Below are 18,299 nucleotides of genomic sequence, written 5' to 3'. Positions count from 1 at the left end.
CACTGAGGGATCTAGTGTCACCTGGCGGGAAAAGTATAGGTGCATGTTGTGTGAATACCTGTCCGACCACAGCCCTGTCCTCTCCTCTGCGCCCTACACGTATTGGGTGTTGAAGTTGTACCTGTGGCTTGAACTTGCCCTATACATCTTGGAGGTGCTGTTCTGTCCTGTCGCCAGCGTGCTATCTGAAAGGGTTTTCAGCGCAGCCAGTGGTATCATCATGGATAAGCGCAGCCGGCTGTCAGCTGAGAGTGCCGACCGGCTGACTTTCATCAAAATGCCACTGGATAGACCCATCATTTTCGTGCCCACCAGTGTCAAGCACCCCAACATGAATTGTCATGTCTGCGCTCTACCTTTAAAATTTCCTCCTCATATTCCTCCACCATCTGCGTTGCACAATTCTGATCCTTCTAGCCTCAATCCACCCTGATTTCCCCAAACTCTGCTGGTTAGAGGCTGAATCCACCATGATTTCACCAAACTCTACTGGTTAGAGGCTGAATCCACCCTGATTTCACCCAACTCTGCTGGTTAGAGGCTGAATCCACCCTGATTTCACCCAACTCTGCTGGTTAGAGGCTAAACTCACTCCAAGGGCCAAAAACACTGCTGGTGCAAGGCTCAACTAAGTTAAAGGGCCTCAATCTCTGCTGGTAACTCAGCTTATGGGCCTCTAACTTAATTTGGAAGGGCTCACGTTAAGGGCCAAGAAAGCGAATTACCACATCGCACACACACACACATTTACAATGACAGTTAAGGGTGGGTACTGTTGGATTTCCCATTGCCTATTCCATCTGTGGTTGTCATGGGCAACGTGATTTAAAGGGGTGCTTGTTAAGGTTTCATTAGAGTAAAATTTGGGTTTCTGTTCATCCAATGGGGAGGAAAAAAGGTTTCCAGGTATTTTTCCACTTTCATAGTGGGTTTTTTTGAGTGTGGAAAGTGTGTAGTTGATGGGCTGTGATGTTGGGGTAAAACTGTGACTTGGGCTTGTTAGATGCCCCCAGACATGCTTCCCCTGCTGTCCCAGTTGCATTGCAGAGGTGTTGGCATCATTTGCTGAGGTATCATAGTGGACTTGGTGACCCTCCTGAGTCGAACATTGGTTTCCCCCTAAACAAGTATTTTTCCCTATAGACTATAATGGGGTTCAATGTTCGATCGAACAGTTGCGTATTGATCGGCTACTCGAATCGAACTTGGAACATTTCACTGTTCGCTCATCTCTAGTGACGTGTCATTTTGGCTGCAGAGTGAACAGCGTAGAAATGAAGCCTGTAAGAAAGTTGCACAAATGTACTTTTTCACCAATTTTACCCCATTTTGAATTGTTTTTCCAAGTGTATTGAATTCTATTGCAAAGTTCCTATGCATCTATTGACGCTTGCTACAGGTAACCTCGATACATACTGTTACTTTGACAGGTCGGGAAGGATTCATAAGACTCCTAGCTGTCATGGAAGTTGGGTAGCTCCTGTGATCTCACCACCAGGGACTTGTCTTACATAATGACAGGAAAGTAACGGGAAAAGCATCCAGGAGGGGGATCAGCTGGGATTTTGGCCCCTCATGAAAAAGATTAATTCCTCTCAAACGGGAGTCACAGCATTACCGCCAGTTCTCTGTTGTATAGGACTAGGACATGATAAATGGTGACCTGGAAATATTTGGATGAAGACAAAATGACTGGGTAACCCTGATCTAAAATAGCGTAGACCTGGGTCGATCTATTTGTGCTTTCAAGTCACAACAAGCTCAAGTCACTGTGCCATTCTGTTACCTTAGTAAATGAGTTGCAGGGAGACACAGCCAACATTGGTCATGTGACAGGAGTCAAAGCCAAACTTACCATAGGCTCTTGCCCAAAGTTTCCAATCACTGCCAACAAGATTTTTTTTTAGGTATCTTGACTTGATGTGAGTAAGGACAAGGGTAATGATGCCAGGTTGTTGGAGGATATGGCCTAGTGTGAGGTAAAGCACAGGGAGGTGACAGCACAGTAATATCTATCATTAGGGCGTGTTGTGATACCTGCAGGGAGCTGGTGCATCCAGGGGCGCCATGTAGTGTCATTGTCAGGCGGCCTACATAACTTCCATATCATGTCTAAGGCCGCCCTGTAAGCACTTTGTCCAGGGCGGCGCAGACTATCTGGGAGGAGGTGAGCCCTGTATGAGCTTTATCAGCCCGGACTCCGAGGCCTTCGGTGCACAGTGACGGCCGGAACCCTCGTAGTGGAAGAAGGCACAGACTCCGCTAGAAGTATGCAGGCCCGGGGCTCTGGTGTTACTGCAGGAGGCCGCCTGTCAGTCCTCCAGCGCCATCTCGTATCCTTTCATTTGTCCGGGCCTGAGGACGTGCAGGCTGGGTGTGCACTAGGAAGTGTCTGGTATACAGGGTTACTGGGAACCGGCGGCATCCCCTGGCACTACAGGGCACTGACGTATACCAGGTGGTAATAGTCACGTCAGGTATACTAGTAGTATATTACCCGCGCTGTAGAGCTCACATATACCGCGGCAACCTGCAGACGTGACCTTCCTATTTACTGTTACACCTACTGTATATGGAACTGTATTTACATGGGTTACATAAGACAATGAATATAGAATTGTATATGGGCTACATAGGACACAGTATATGGAACTGTATGTGGTTTATATAGGGCACAGTATCAAGGACTGTACATAGGACATAGTATATGGAACTGTATTTACATGGGTTACATAAGACAAAGAATATAGAACTGTACATGAGCTACATAGGACACAGTATATGGAACTGTATGTGGTTTATAAAGGGCACAGTATACAGAACTGTACATGGGCTACATAGGACACAGTATATGGAACTGTATGTGGTTTATATAGGGCACAGTATACAGAACTGTACATGGGCTACATAGGACACAGTATATGGAACTGTATGTGGTTTATATAGGGCACAGTATACAGAACTGTACATGGGCTACATAGGACACAGTATATGGAACCGTATTTACATGGGCTACATAAGGAAAAATACGAAAAAACAACTAAAGGCAAACAAATTTTAGATGATAATCCAAAAAAATTAATATAGAACATGGACAATGAAGTCATCATACGTAAAAAAAATGATTTATTTGAAAATATTAAAAAACATTGATACAACACGGTGCAGAGACATAAACATATACATATAAGAGGACCAATGCTACCTGTCAAAGAACATACATGGTAGTTGAAAAAATGTGTAAATATGTAACAAAAATGTAATCCAGCAGTGGAGTATGGTGATAAATGATAGCCTATAGCAGAGAAATCAGCATAAGTGAGTGTTTATATGTAGTGAAGTCATAGTGACAGCTTTCATATGGGAGTGGATATAGTTAGCTCTGCATAAGGAAAAGTGTAAAAAAATACTGTGGATGCTGGAAAACAGTGAAGTAAATAAAGTCAGATCATAAGGGATAGTACATACCACGATAAGAACGCGCCCCATTTCATGGATCAATTAAAAAAACGGACACACTAGCATCAGTTACTGTCAGTTAGTGTCTTTTTTATACTGTCTGTTTTTTTGTCTTGTTTCTGCTTTCTGAGGGCACAGAAAACAACAGACACAAAATAACGGACATTAATTGATGGCTATATTGTTCATAGTTAAAAAAAAATAGCGGACACTTGCCGACCGTCAATAATTCCGTTTTTTTCAAACGAACACAAAAGTCCTACATGTAGGATTTTTTGTCCGCTAGGAAAAAACAGCCTTCTGACACATTGTGTGTAAATGGACAATAATGGACACAATATAAAATTCCATTGAATTGAATGGAATTGCTAAAATCTTGTAACAGACAATAGCTAGACATTGCTCACTGTCACCAACGGTAGTGTGAACACCCCCTTAAGATTATTATTAAATGGGACTGCACAAGTAAAAAATACACAGTTAGGTTTTATATACCTCTAGAAAGCCAACAGTGCGCTGAATTCAGCACATTGTCGTTTATCCCAGTATGTGCCCTGCTGGTGGAGATATTGGTGTCGTTAGGTCCGGCACCGATATTTCCTCACTGTCAGAAGGGCGTTCCTTATAGCTCAGCGTCGTCACTGGGCTGTGAGGAATGCCCCTTCCTGACAGTACTCTAACATAACCTTGTACTGCCAGAGGGGGTGTTTCTTAGCGCTGATGCTGAGCTATGAGGCATGCTCTTCTGACAGTGGGGAGATATCAGTGCCGAAATTAACAACACCGATCTCTCCACCAGCAGGGCACATACTGGGAAAGCCGACAGTTCGAAGGGATTTCATAATTTAGAGCAGTCTACCATATTGACTTTTTGGATTGCTCTTTTGGTGGCGAAGCAGGATGACCAAAATACCAACTATTGATACCAATAAAAACTACAATGTGACCCTGCAAATAAAGAGCTAAACAAACTACCCTATGTCCTTAAAGTGTTATACTGGTTTTCATTTGCTCCAAATGTGCCTTTTTCTACTTTTCATGTTCCTTTGGACATACATATGATGTAGTATGTAAAGAATATGCCATTTATTTCTTCACTATACATCACATCTATATTCTACATCAACATTTCCAAAACAAAGTCTCTCCCCATATACCTTATATCTATTGTCTATGGCCAACTGTATCCAAGAGCCAGAGCATTACCATGGTGAACTCACTATCTTGATGTAAATGGCAGTCTGTCATGTCTTCACAACCAAGTAAATGGAATGGATTGTACAGAAAGTTGATACACAATAGCAATTTCATATTTGTCTGTAATTAGTTTGTATTTCACTGTTTTGAAGCCTTTAGTAACTTTCTTGTAACCACTTTATCTCTGTTACTAAATGTGAAAACAATGAACTTCAGTCGCTGAATGTTCATATTGCACTTTACACAGCCAAGGTTGCAGCTTGTTATTTCCATGTACAGACAGAGCCTGATTTATATTCTTGATAAGATACAGTATGTTGTCTTACAAACAAGTCTGACATCTTAGTCCACAGTACACCAGAGTAAAAATGCACCAAACAAAAGGCCCAGCTCTCTTAAAATTCTGAATTATCTGTCAGGAGAACAGAAATTCAAATCTACACCAGTTTGTGGCATAAATTCTAGTAAACCTACAGGAGACAAGCGTGGTGTAAACTCACAATAATATGCTCTTGTAAAGTGTGGCAGATTCTGGTATGCTTTGTGTAAAGATGACTATGTAAATCCCTAGTAGCCTGCACTATTTTATTTTATTTCCGTCATGATCTTATCTTATATTTGCCTTACATAGAGATTCAGACAGCTGTTCCTGTGTCAGGACAGGTTTCAACAGCCACCTATCTACCAAAATTCCAGTAAGTTTTTTTTTATTACTTTGAATGCAACATTTTATATGTGGATACTCCATTTTTCTCTATTTCTATCCTATTGGTTTTTGCACAGCATTATTATCTTTTGACTTTGTTAGGGTTCGTTCACATCAGCGTTTGGATTCTGTCCAAGGGAGTCTGCATGAGGACCCCCCCACGAACAGAATACCAAACGCAAGTGCAAGCGCTGGTGCAGTAGAAGCACACAGACCCCATAGACTATAATGGGGTCCGTGTGCTTACTGTCAGATCTCCGCAGGAAACATGCGGACAGGAAAGTAATTTATCATCTACTTTCCTGTCCGCATGATTCACGCGGGCAGTGCGTGGCAAGCTCACTGATTCCATTATAGTCTATGGGATTTGTGTGCTTTTACAGCACAGTGCTTGCAATTGCGTTTGTATTCCGGTCGGGGGGGGGGGGGGGGGTCTCCATGCAGACTCTCTCTGGATGGAATACAAAAGCAGATGTGAACAGGGCATTAGGATATGTTCATATGGTGTAATTTGGCACTGATTTTAAGGTGGAATCCATCTCAATATGGGCTAGTTCACACGTGGGCAAAGGGGAGGTTTTTGACAGCGGAATTCGCTTCAAAAACCTCTCCTTTAACATGGTGGTCTATGTAGACCACTAGCTTTTTTTTTCCTCCTAGCGTTTTCCGCCTGAAGAAGCGACATGACCTTTCTTCAGGCGGAAAACGCCTGAAGAATTGCATAGAAGTGAATGGGAGGCGAAAACCGCGCGGTAAAAAACCGCGCGGTTTTTTGCACACAAAACCGCGCGGTTTTTTGCAAAAAAACGCGCGGTTTTCGCCTGCAGTTTCTATAGCACATATAGGAAAAAAAAACCCTAGCGAAAACCGCTAGCGAAAACCGCGTCAAAAACCTCGTCAAAAACCGCGTGGAATGCAAAAAACAGCGTCAAAAAAACTCCTCGAGGTTTTTTACCTCGCACAAATAAGCTAGGCGGTTTTCACGTGTGAACTGACCCTATCAGTGCTAAATTTCACCCTGAATCTTCCTCCTCTTACTGTCTTATCAATTTTGTTAGGGTATTTTCACACAGCATTATTTGGGGATGATTTGGGGCTTATTTACTTCTTAAAGTCAGCACCATGTTTTTTGTTCCTGGATAACCCTTTTAATTCTATATAAAATAGTTTTATTTGCTTTTTAAAATAAGGAAAATAAAAGGAAATATAATAAAGTAAAATGACGAAGACTTATGTAGGTGACAGGTTAATTGGATTAGGACTGGGTCATTGGCAATAAAGTTCCTTACAGTACATGCACATAAACAGAGATAACTTGGATTCATAAACAGGTCAAGTATATGGCCTATTTCTTCTGAGCACAATAACATAACTACAAAGATTATTATAGATAACCTGTTACCTATAAACCTATTACCCATATTTTCTTCTATCTCTGTTTGCATTTTAAAACATCTGACATTGATTTAAGTTCTGTGCTTACTCCCCACAGGTACACCCTGGACAATGATCTCCTGACTACAGAACAGAGACAGTTCTATGAGGAGAATGGATTTCTTGTCATCAAAAACCTGGTGTCGCACAAGGACATAGATGAATTTAGGTACACAGAATCAGTTATTTTTCTTCTGTTTAAGTAGATTTCCCTTCTACACAATTCATCACTTTGCTACTATTTAGACAGAATTTACATCAGTCTTTTTAATTATTAAATGGTGATAATGATTCTTTTCAGAGACGTGTTTGAGAAAGTTTGCAAGAAAGAATTGCCAGTACCACCTGGAATGGTTGTAATGCGAGATGTGGCCATTGCCAAGTCAGAATATGTCCCAGATCAAAAAGCTATCACAAAAGTTCAGGACTTCCAGGAACTTCCTGGACTATTCCGATATTGCAGCCTACCACAGGTACAGTTATAGAGATGAGTGAATTAGATCCCCTGCTTATTATTTAAGTTATATTACATCAGTTCACTCAGGGTGTTTCCACATACATGTACATGATATTGCACTTTTCATGTTTTAAAGACTACGGACATTGTTGCAATTAAATTTTGTGTTATTTTTCATTTCTTTTCTGAATAAATAATGGGAACTCAACTTTTATTTTATTAAGCAACTTTGTTATATTTTATGGTCTCCATGAGGTTGACAGAGAGAGGAGGAGTTGGTGGTCAATAGTGTCAAATGCTGCTGAGAGATCCAGTAGAATAAGAAGAGAATACTCCCCCATTAGATTTAGCCGTCAGAAGATCGTTTATATCCTACTTAGGCGTACCTCAATATTGCAATATTATGATTATTACTGAATGAAGGAATATGTGCCCTTGTTGTCTTTGCAGCCTCAATATCTTCTTTTAAAGATTTATATTTAAGATATTAATATAGCACACACGTATTAAAAGCTCGTTCTTGTCTCTTAGATTCTACAATATGTGGAGTGTTTTACTGGCCCCAACATCATGTCTATGCACACTATGCTGATCAATAAGCCTCCTGATGCAGGCAAGTGTCTTCTCAAATACTAGTAAACTGAGAGCCATAGTGAATGTTTCATGGGTTTCTTAATAATGTTGGTTCTTATCCTTTTTTTCTTTTATGTGCCACATAGTATTCAATAGAATAAGAGGAAGGAGATGACAACTAAGTTGCTTGTTTGTAGCATGGTGTTGATAAATTCACAATTAAAGCAGCTAAATATTCTGGTTAATCTCTTATTCAATAGCTATTGGCAATATACTGATTTTTGATTCCAGTTCATAATATAGCTGTGCCATTTTATGTACTGTTTAAAGACATTTAAAAAGACCTAACATAAATCTTTTGCTGTACATTTGGAATGTGACATAGCCAACATACTATACAGCTTTTTAAAACACACTTAATTATAGGTTAAAAAGCCTTTCTCAAGGATATTATGAATATTTCTAGCAGAACAATAGATAGTAAAGAATAAATTCTCCCCACCGCATCATTTCTGTCTAGAAATAGTTCTTAGGAAAGCTGTATAATAGGCAGTAGTGGCCTGTGTAAGCAATGCTAGGATCAACAGTTTATTGTTTGTTGGTGATCTTTTTCAGCAGTGACAGTGGGCAAATATATGCTGAAGACCTGGTTTAAAGAAAACCTACCACTTGAACAAAATGGAGTTTGCTACTTTTAAAGAGTACACCTAGGTGTAGGTGTTTTGTGTCTACTAAAGATGCTGTTAGAGATACTATTGTTGCATCGGCATCCCGTCGCGGCTAGCTACACAGAAAGTTCAAACAGTGGAAAAGGTTTCCGCGACCTTTTCCTCTGTGTGAACATACTGTAAGAATTTTGGATAAGGAATATGCAGATAAAGACTGCCATTTGGAAGGTAGCTCCCTATAGATTAATGCATGTGTTAATTATTATTATTATTATTATTATTATTATTTTTTTTTTTTAAGAAATACCTGCAGACAGATATTTCAAAGTTAATGGTTCTCTTCAGTGCAGAGTAGTGTACTGTCTGAACAGTGTGTCTCATCAGGGAGAGATGGTAAAAGGACTTATTAGACCCTGCTGAGAATTCTGGGTAAAAAAAGATATGAATAAATGGCAAGCAATACTGGATCTTTTCTCACAAAACTATACATTAGTCTGCTCAGCTCCTCCTCTATAACATGCTGCCTGCAGATTAAACTGCATTTTCATGGGAGACAGGTTCCCTTTAGCACAACAGAGTATCACATGACCGGTCGTTTATTTGAATGGGCTCCATGTAATACTACATTTTTCATGCATTATTATTCACTTGGTTGTTGGAGATTGGAGGAACCAGACTCTTTGCATTCAGCTGATCTAAAGCGACTTAATCCCAGATAGGAATACGACTTTAAATATATTAGGAATTATAATTTGGTGAGTGGAGAAAATAGACCATACACAGAAGTCTTATGGAGATCTAGTCATCAATTATTATTTGCTTTATCACTACTTAAATATTTTAACATTCAAATTTTTGAGTGTGGAAAGATCAGGGGAAGTGATAAATGCAATTTCAGTCTTTCTGTATATCACTTTTATTCCAGGTAAAAAGACCTCTCGGCATCCAATGCATCAGGATCTGCACTATTTCCCATTCAGGCCTGCAGACCGCATTGTTTGTGCTTGGACAGCGATGGAGCGTATTGACCGAAGCAATGGATGCCTTGTGGTTCTTCCGGGAACTCACAAAGGAGAGCTCAAACAGCATGATTATCCAGAATGGGAGGTAAGGGGCACTGTTATTTCTGCAAAATCAAAAAGAAGTATTGTAACATTTACTTAAAAGGTAACTAACTTTTCAACAAACTTTGAATAAATTGATAGTACATGCAAATATGAAAAATTTGCCATACATTTTTTCAGAGAAAAATGCCTCCGCTTCAATTATCTTGCTGTGACTGAATTTTACTCTTAAGAAGCATTCAAACGATGTTACGCTCCGCTCATTCTGAACGTAAAATTCATTCACAATGAGCGCGTAAAAAGCAGCTCCCATTGATTTGAATACGCGTGCTACCCATTCAAATCAACGGGAGCAATTGCTTTCAACGTAATACGCGTGCATCACATTGAAAGCAATAGGGAAAAAAGCCTCCCATTGATTTGAATGGGTAGCGCGCGTATGCCTGCACGCTGGCACCCATTCAAATCAATGGGAGCTGCTTTTTAAGCGCTCATTCTTAACGAATTTTACGTTCAGAATGAGTGGAGTGTAACATCGTGTGAATGCTCCCTTAATGTTAAAGAAGAGATTTCACATGCTACGAACTGGAATTGGTGGAGGTGGTGAAAGGACCTCTTTTCATACCTACTAAAGTCCGTCTTGCTATAGCAAGTTGTACAAAAGATCATCGAGTTGTCATATATTGTTCACAATAAAAGTCTATGGAGAAGGAGAAATCAGTAGGAGCCCAGAATGCAAACAGAGAATGCAAACAGCTAAATAAAAAGTTACTATCTCACCAAAAGTGTTTTATTCCTTCTTATACTTTCCATGTATAAGCCTGCAAAGGGGAAAATTGCTATAAAAAATGAAGAATGCGAGTCATATTATAGCCAGAAATAGTGTTTTTTTTTGATCATGTACTATTATTTTATGCAAAGTTTACTAAAAGATTACATAATACATAAATATATCGAAGTAATGTTTTAGATGGTAGCTATACTGTCATTGGGTCGGATTTATCAAAATTGGCATTTCTAGTAATGAACTTCCCTGTGCCTAATTTAAGAGGCTCATACTTTTTAAAGGGGTTGTCCAGTTTCAGCCAGATATTGAGAGATAAATGTTATTTGTATAAGCTAAACAATTTTTCGATATACTTTCTGTATCAAATCTGTAACTGTATCCTAACAGTTTTCTAGATCTCTGTTTGCTGTCATTCTTTCTGCTTACGTCCTGTGGAAAAATAATCAGTCCATGGTCATGTAATGAACACACAGGTGCACGGCTCGTTATGCTTAGTTCACACGTAAATTACATGTGGCTTATTTTGGCACTGGAAAAAAACGCTTCCTAATGTATCATGCACAGTGTGTAATGAAGTAATATGAGTTTTTAATGTTTTTAGGGTGGGGTCAATAAGATGTACCATGGAGTTCGTGATTATGATCCAAGCATTCCTAGAGTGCATTTGACCATGGAAAAGGGAGATACAGTGTTCTTTCACCCCATTCTTATCCATGGATCTGGAATGAACAAGACAGCTGGGTTCAGGAAGGTAAGAGACTGTACCACATGTTATAAATAATCTTGAAAAGACACCTAACATTACAATAATGTACAGGACCTTGCTTCTGTCTAAAATTGCAAAAGCTATGACATTACTATGTTATATTATTTGTAAAATATTTTTTTACAGAGGCTAATAAAGTGCACAATAAAAACACCCTGGCACAATGCTGTCCTTGAGCAAAGATCTTTAAACCATAAGCATTGGCAATAAAACTCCAGCATGTTAATAGTATTTCATTGTTGTTCATTTGTTATTATGAAAACTGCAGGATTTATTAGGCTGCACAAGTTATAGGGAAAATATGAAGTTCCAACAAGATCAAGTCAGGTGATCCTGTCCTTCCATATGTATTTATTTAGAAAAATAGGTTAATACGGCAAACAAAGTCTTGAAAATAAATTCCAAATATTTTACCTTGCTGACTACAAAAGTGGCATTTGTATTTGGTGTTTTATATTTAATATAATTTTTATTATCCATGTGAAAATTAGTTATTATTTTCATGCTTTATAATTTCAGGCAATTTCTTGCCATTATGCCAGCTCGGATTGCCATTATATAGATGTCAAGGGAACGACTCAGGAAAACATTGAGAAAGAGGTCATAGAGCTTGCAACAAAACGCTATGGGATAGAATCTGAATTTACATTAAAGGTATTACTATACTATTTATAAGATAGATGTTTGATTACAGAGGTTGATAAAGTGCAAAAAAAGGAACAAATATCCTGGCACAATGCTGTCCCCGAGCAAAGATCTTGACAAGGCATATTTACTAATGAAATTGCACTGTAAATTTGGGTGTAATATGGCCTTACTGCACATTGATTAATTATTGTGCCTTGCCTGACAAGATTGGGTCATGCTTAAGTGACAACATTGTGTGCCAAAATGTTGCGACATTTCAGTAATAGAACAATTATACCAATGTAATAGGCTGTCGTCCATGTAATAGTTCAAGGGAATACTACACTGTGTATTGAAAGCTGTCATGTAAGGACATCTGAATGGTCAAAAGTCTCGTGTGAATCACTGTGTGCCAAGATTGAGAGAAAGTTTTTGTCATCATGTTTTTACACAGCATAGTATTAAGTCAGTTCATGTGGAACAAATGCTCCACCTTCAAAATGATCAGTGTAAGAGACACAGGGACTGGGTTTTCCCAGTGCTTGTGAATGCGAATTTATTGGTCACACTGGCCCACTTCACAAACATAGACTTATTAGATTTAGAGAGTAGGCTATTGTCACTGACAAGATATTGAAGATCACCCACTTAGGAGTCAGAGCAATATGGTTTTGAAAAGACACCAACCAAGGCCCAAAATATCTGCATCTGAATACAGCTCTAAAAGTTATCATGAACATCAGAGTTTAACGGCTGACATTTAGCCCATGAAAAAGTAATTTGAGGCAGATGCAAGAAGGTAGTCACGTACACTCACCGGCCACTTTATTAGGTACACCTGTCCAACTGCTCGTTAACACTTAATTTCTAATCAGCCAATCACATGGCGGCAACTCAGTGCATTTAGGCATGTAGACATGGTCAAGACAATCTCCTGCAGTTCAAACCGAGCATCAGTATGGGGAAGAAAGGTGATTTGAGTGCCTTTGAACGTGGCATGGTTGTTGGTGCCAGAAGGGCTGGTCTGAGTATTTCAGAAACTGCTGATCTACTGGGATTTTCACGCACAACCATCTCTAGGGTTTACAGAGAATGGTCCGAAAAAGAAAAAACATCCAGTGAGCGGCAGTTCTGTGGGCGGAAATGCGTTGTTGATGCCAGAGGTCAGAGGAGAATGGCCAGACTGGTTCGAGCTGATAGAAAGGCAACAGTGACTCAAATAGCCACCCGTTACAACCAAGGTAGCCAGAAGAGCATCTCTGAACGCACAGTACGTCAAACTTTGAGGCAGATGGGCTACAGCAGCAGAAGACCACACCGGGTGCCACTCCTTTCAGCTATGAACAGGAAACTGAGGCTACAATGTGCACAAGCTCATCGAAATTGGACAATTGAAGATTGGAAAAACGTTGCCTGGTCTGATGAGTCTCGATTTCTGCTGCGACATTCGGATGGTAGGGTCAGAATTTGGTGTCAACAACATGAAAGCATGGATCCATCCTGCCTTGTATCAACGGTTCAGGCTGGTGGTGGTGTCATGGTGTGGGGAATATTTTCTTGGCACTCTTTGGGCCCCTTGGTACCAATTGAGCATTGTTGCAACGCCAAAGCCTACCTGAGTATTGTTGCTGACCATGTCCATCCCTTTATGACCACAATGTACCCAACATCTGATGGCTACTTTCAGCAGGATAATGCGCCATGTCATAAAGCTGGAATCATCTCAGACTGGTTTCTTGAACATGACAATGAGTTCACTGTACTCCAATGGCCTCCACAGTCACCAGATCTCAATCCAATAGAGCATCTTTGGGATGTGGTGGAACGGGAGATTCGCATCATGGATGTGCAGCCGACAAATCTGCGGCAACTGTGTGATGCCATCATGTCAATATGGACCAAAATCTCTGAGGAATGCTTCCAGCACCTTGTTGAATCTATGCCACGAAGAATTGAGGCAGTTCTGAAGGCAAAAGGGGGTCCAACCCGTTACTAGCATGGTGTACCTAATAAAGTGGCCGGTGAGTGTATGTACTATGAAAAATTAGCCAGGCCGTATCTGTAGATGTACCGACCGGGTGCACTTTTTCAGTCAAAGCGTGGCTTCCAGGATGTCTTTAGTGGTGTGGGTGAAAGTTGAGTTGCCCACCTGGCAGCCCCATCTCCATTACAGTCCAGTTGATACAAGATTGGATGGTTTTATATATGCTGCTTGTGGAGGGTATGAAGGAACGTGACCGTTTAAAAATACAAAGATACAATGCTACGAATCTGCAAATATGGAAACTGTTGTCTATCTTGCAATCCTACAAGGAAATTTAAAACATTGGCCAAAAGATCACTGTCCTGTTGTTGCAGGCGATATAGTGAATGGGGGCTTATGTTTGTTGTAGCAATTTGATGTGCAGACCAAATTCTGCTGAATACCTTCTGTAAAAACCTAATTAATAAAACCAACATAGATCACAGGTCCGGGAGACAGTCATACAACCTAATGTTATACACTTGTCCCATTTTATTGTAATTCAGTCCAGCGATTTACACCTTTTTACAGATAAGACAACACAATAAAAACAATACATTGACCAGATTTTCAAGGTTGTGCAAAGTCTACAGTGGGAAAACCAGAATCGCTAAACTAGAGCTTATTTTAGGGGCAAATTATAAACATTTGGTCTTTCATATAATACTATTGTGTAACCCTTCATTAACACTTGTCTGTAAAAGGGATTTATGGGGAGTAATGGGGTGACAACCTGGTCACCTGTACGCCTTCCTCACTTCGCCCCATCCCTGGATAGTAGTCCACAATAAGAGAATTCTCTCTAACCTCAAGTGGAACATGTTCAGGGCTGAGATAAAGGTAGGGTAGGAGCATTTATAATCCTGCATCATATTAGTGTAATGTGAAGCACACCTAAACCAATCAGCAACCAAGGGTAGATGCGAAGCCAAGGAATAGATCTTTAAATTGGGGAGAGTAACCCCACCATCTGCCATATGAATAGTGCTGCTAGAGCTGAATGTAGAAGACCAATATTAGAATCAAGAAAATAAAGCCTAAGAGACCATAATATGCTTGCTGTGTATGACTAATATCCTATCAACACTTACACATGCAGCAGAATCAGAAATAAATTCTCTCACTTTGACCTGTGAGAAGATGGGAAATCTGTGTGGAAACCTGCAACATTATAGAGGATGAGAAGCGGGACCTGCCCCTCCCCTCTCTATTCACTGTGCGTAGAGAGCCCAGCGCCTTCCTCTTCCAATCATTAAAGGGGTTGGCCGCTTTCAGACCAATATTGACAAACAAATGTACAATATAAAGATATACAATTTTCCAATATACTTTCTGTATCAATCCCTCACAGTTTTCTAGATCTCGGCTTGCTGTCATTCATTCTGTTACTTCTAGTGGATAAAAGTCTGACGATGGTCATGTGATTTACTGTCCATGGTCATGTGATGCGCACACAGGTGCCGCTCGTTACAGTCACAGCACAATAATCAGACATCTGCCTGGTAATCAGCTGTGCACCTGTGTCCTCATCACATGACCATGGACAGTAAATCACATGACCATGGTCAGAGTTTTATCCTCTAGAAGTAACAGAATGAATGACAGCAAGCAGAGATCTAGAAAACCATGAGGAATTGTTACAGAAAGTATACTGGAAAATTGTATATCTTTTTATTGTACATTTGTTTGTCAATATTGGTCTGAAAGTGACCAACCCCTTTAAGGATAGAACTTCCTTACTAACAGGGAGTGATTAACAAATTGAAGAAGGGAGACTCCTAATGGCAGGGGCTTTGCGGAACCACAACGTTATTGGGTTTTTTTTTTGCTATGGTTTTTTTTAGCTCAAGCCAGGAGTGGATTGAGCAGAAGGCAGAATTATAAGTAATATATATATATATATATATATATATATATATATATATATATATATCCCAATCTTTTTCTAGCCATTCTTTACTTTGGCTCAGAAAACCAAAGCAAAATCAGCTTTTATTTCTAATTTGCAGCATTCTTATGAGCTGTTTTTACAACGTTCACTGTGCAGCCAAAATTACATGTTACCTTTATTTTGCGTGTTGGTACAATTATGGCAATATCATTTATATAGTTTTAAAAAAAAATTTCTCTCAGATCTCAGGTTTGTCTGCTATATCAGGTCTCTGCTGTGTAATACAGAAAGCCATCAGTTATGGCAGCTACATATTTCTGGCATCCGTCGTAATAGTACAAGACAAGGTTTCGTGAGACTGCACTATAGGTGCAAATGTATTTCTAGAGTTGTCATTTGTGTTCTATTGTACTGTGTCACACCAGCATTTTGTTTATCTTCATGGTATTTTCTGTGCCATAGGATGCGTGGATTGCAAAAGGGCGTTCTGTACAAGGAGAGAGAACCAACCTGTAACGAATGGTAATGACTTCATTGTGCCTCAGAGAAGAATGCAAGTCCTCCATTGTTCTCCTGCTCCTGCTGTGTGTTATTCAAGAACAGAATTTATTTAGTGATTCGATTAAAATGGCTAATACTCAATGGAAAGAAATACATTGTTCCTCTTAATGGCTGCCTGTGATGTGAGGAGTGGATTTGTTAGAGGACTAAACCTCAGGGCTTAATATTGGGTTTATTAATGTGCAATACAACTGATTCCCTACTAGAGTTATCATTGAATATATTCATATTTAGCATCACTTCACAGTAATTGTATTTACAATGTCTTTTAGAGATTGGTGCCCAGTAAGTTGAACCTAGTAAGGCAAACAATGTAGACATAAACACCATATTACACCATCTCAGTGTTGCACTGTCTTTCATGATCGTCTCCGCTTACTGGTTTTAGTGAGAAGTTGGTGGGATCGTAGTTTGTGTGATGTACAGCCCAGGCCAGCAATTCTTCAATACTACATAGATAATAGATGCACTGATTTTAGCACCATTTTAGCTCTTTTTTGGGCTCAGCAGCTGAGTGTATTTTTCCAGGGCTGTTAGTTGTTAATCAAAGTGTAGAGAAGAGAATACAGGTGGCTGGGAAGAGACTAACGCTAGATTCACACTAGCGTCATGGTCTCCAACGTTTGGGTCGGCTGGGGGACTCGTACCACTAAAACAGCGGTTATGTATGTACACTGGTGGACCCCATTCCACCTTTTTAAAACTGAGAGCAGTGCAGCGAGGTAACTGGATAGTGGTCTGAAACCTAGGCAACAAGCTTTAAACACTGAGAACACATATTAAAGGGGTTGTCCCATCTCAAGGATCCTATCTATACTGGTAGTTTATGTGAATTGAAGCCTTTTCCTAAATATATTGCTTTAAAAATTCTGCTTTGTTTGCCTGGTGTGTGAATGTATTCCCCCTCCCCCCATTGTTTACACAGCATTGCTATAACCACAGACCTGGGAGACAGGACAAGTGATGTCACTTACTCAAGTCACAGCAGGACAATACTTTCAGCTAATTGCAGTTTGCTGATAAAGTCTGTTATCTCTCTAAGTAAACACGTAGATAACGCAGAGTCTGTTCTGTACATGAATCTGCAGATTATCTGACCAGCAGAAGTGTTGTTTGTACCATTCAATGGGAGGGAGGGGAAGAGAGAGAAATACAGGAAGTGAGAAGCAGATACTGCATACAGCCTGGCTGAAAGACTGAGATGGGAGAATCCCTTTAAGCTGTATCTGACAAACAAAGCAAGACATAAAAAGCAATATCCTGAATAAAACACTTCAGTTGGTTTAAGTTACGCTAGGTTTACACTAGCGCCCGGAGTCCATTCTCAGCTTTCTGACTTTTGCATGCAGAAGATGGAAAGCTGTCAGACCGGGTCCAGCCGTGAGCGCCGGTGAGCGTTTTATGCTCTCCGCCGCAAAACTGTTTTTTTAAAAACCGGACACAGAGTACTGCATGTCCGACTTAAAAAAAACGGTTTCGCGGCGGAGAGCATAAAACGCTCACCGGCGCACATCTTTCAAACCCATTCAAATGAATGGGTATGAAAGAGTCCTGCAGGTTTCTGTCTCCTGCTCAGTTTTGTGCAGAAAACGGAAACCTGCAGAACGGAGACCGGGTGCAGATGTGAACGAGCCCTTACAAGTTTAAATATGATCTTGGAGATGGGAATACCCCTTCCCTACTAATATTCTACTTACTTAATATAAACATTTGCTAGAAACTTAAGCACACTTAATATCCTTCACAATTTTATAACCACTGATAATGTCTCTGACATTGCTATGTGACTTGATTAAAGAGAATATGTTGGCAAATAAGCTGATGTTTGTCCTTTGTTGCTCTTTTATAAATATTGCAACCAACATTTCGTATGTTGCATGTTCCCCATGGATGTATGTGGTATTGGACAAGTTTTTCTAAGGTTCTGTTAAAATATGTTTATTTTTTATATTAAATGGTTTATCCAGGAAAAAAAAATCAGTGAATAGTTAATAAGTGCACCAAATACCTTTAGCAGTGTTTTAAGTGATTTCTGGGTTTATCTGGGAGCGCCTAGCATCCTCTGCATTTGTTTACATGAGTAGCT

The 18,299-nt window shown here is 40.0% G+C and overlaps 1 protein-coding gene across 1 annotated transcript; it reads left to right on the top strand.

The window, feature by feature from the left end:
- Positions 1-2,052: 2,052 nt before the first annotated feature.
- On the top strand, positions 2,053-18,030 carry PHYH (phytanoyl-CoA 2-hydroxylase). Its single transcript, XM_075273973.1, has 9 exons — positions 2,053-2,333; positions 5,296-5,351; positions 6,855-6,965; positions 7,098-7,269; positions 7,785-7,866; positions 9,420-9,601; positions 10,947-11,096; positions 11,631-11,765; positions 16,115-18,030. The coding sequence occupies exons 1-9, from the start codon at positions 2,271-2,273 to the stop codon at positions 16,166-16,168; spliced, it is 1,005 nt and encodes a 334-aa protein (XP_075130074.1). The 5' UTR covers positions 2,053-2,270; the 3' UTR covers positions 16,169-18,030.
- The last annotated feature ends 269 nt before the right edge of the window (positions 18,031-18,299 follow it).

This window comes from Leptodactylus fuscus, chromosome 5 (genome assembly GCF_031893055.1).
Source record: "Leptodactylus fuscus isolate aLepFus1 chromosome 5, aLepFus1.hap2, whole genome shotgun sequence".
Taxonomy (NCBI): domain Eukaryota; kingdom Metazoa; phylum Chordata; class Amphibia; order Anura; family Leptodactylidae; genus Leptodactylus; species Leptodactylus fuscus.
The sequence above is the reverse complement of the archived record's forward strand: the minus strand, read 5'-3'. Positions and strand labels throughout refer to the sequence as shown.

What these genes read in the sequence shown, in the direction of transcription:
- PHYH (XM_075273973.1), top strand. Translation starts at nt 2,271, where the DNA reads ATGCAGGCCCGGGGCTCTGGTGTTACTGCAGGAGGCCGCCTGTCAGTC. An exon ending in AAGGACATAGATGAATTTAG is followed by an intron (nt 6,966 to 7,097) that starts GTACACAGAATC and finishes GATTCTTTTCAG; the next exon opens with AGACGTGTTTGAGAAAGTTT. An exon ending in ATGATTATCCAGAATGGGAG is followed by an intron (nt 9,602 to 10,946) that starts GTAAGGGGCACT and finishes TAATGTTTTTAG; the next exon opens with GGTGGGGTCAATAAGATGTA.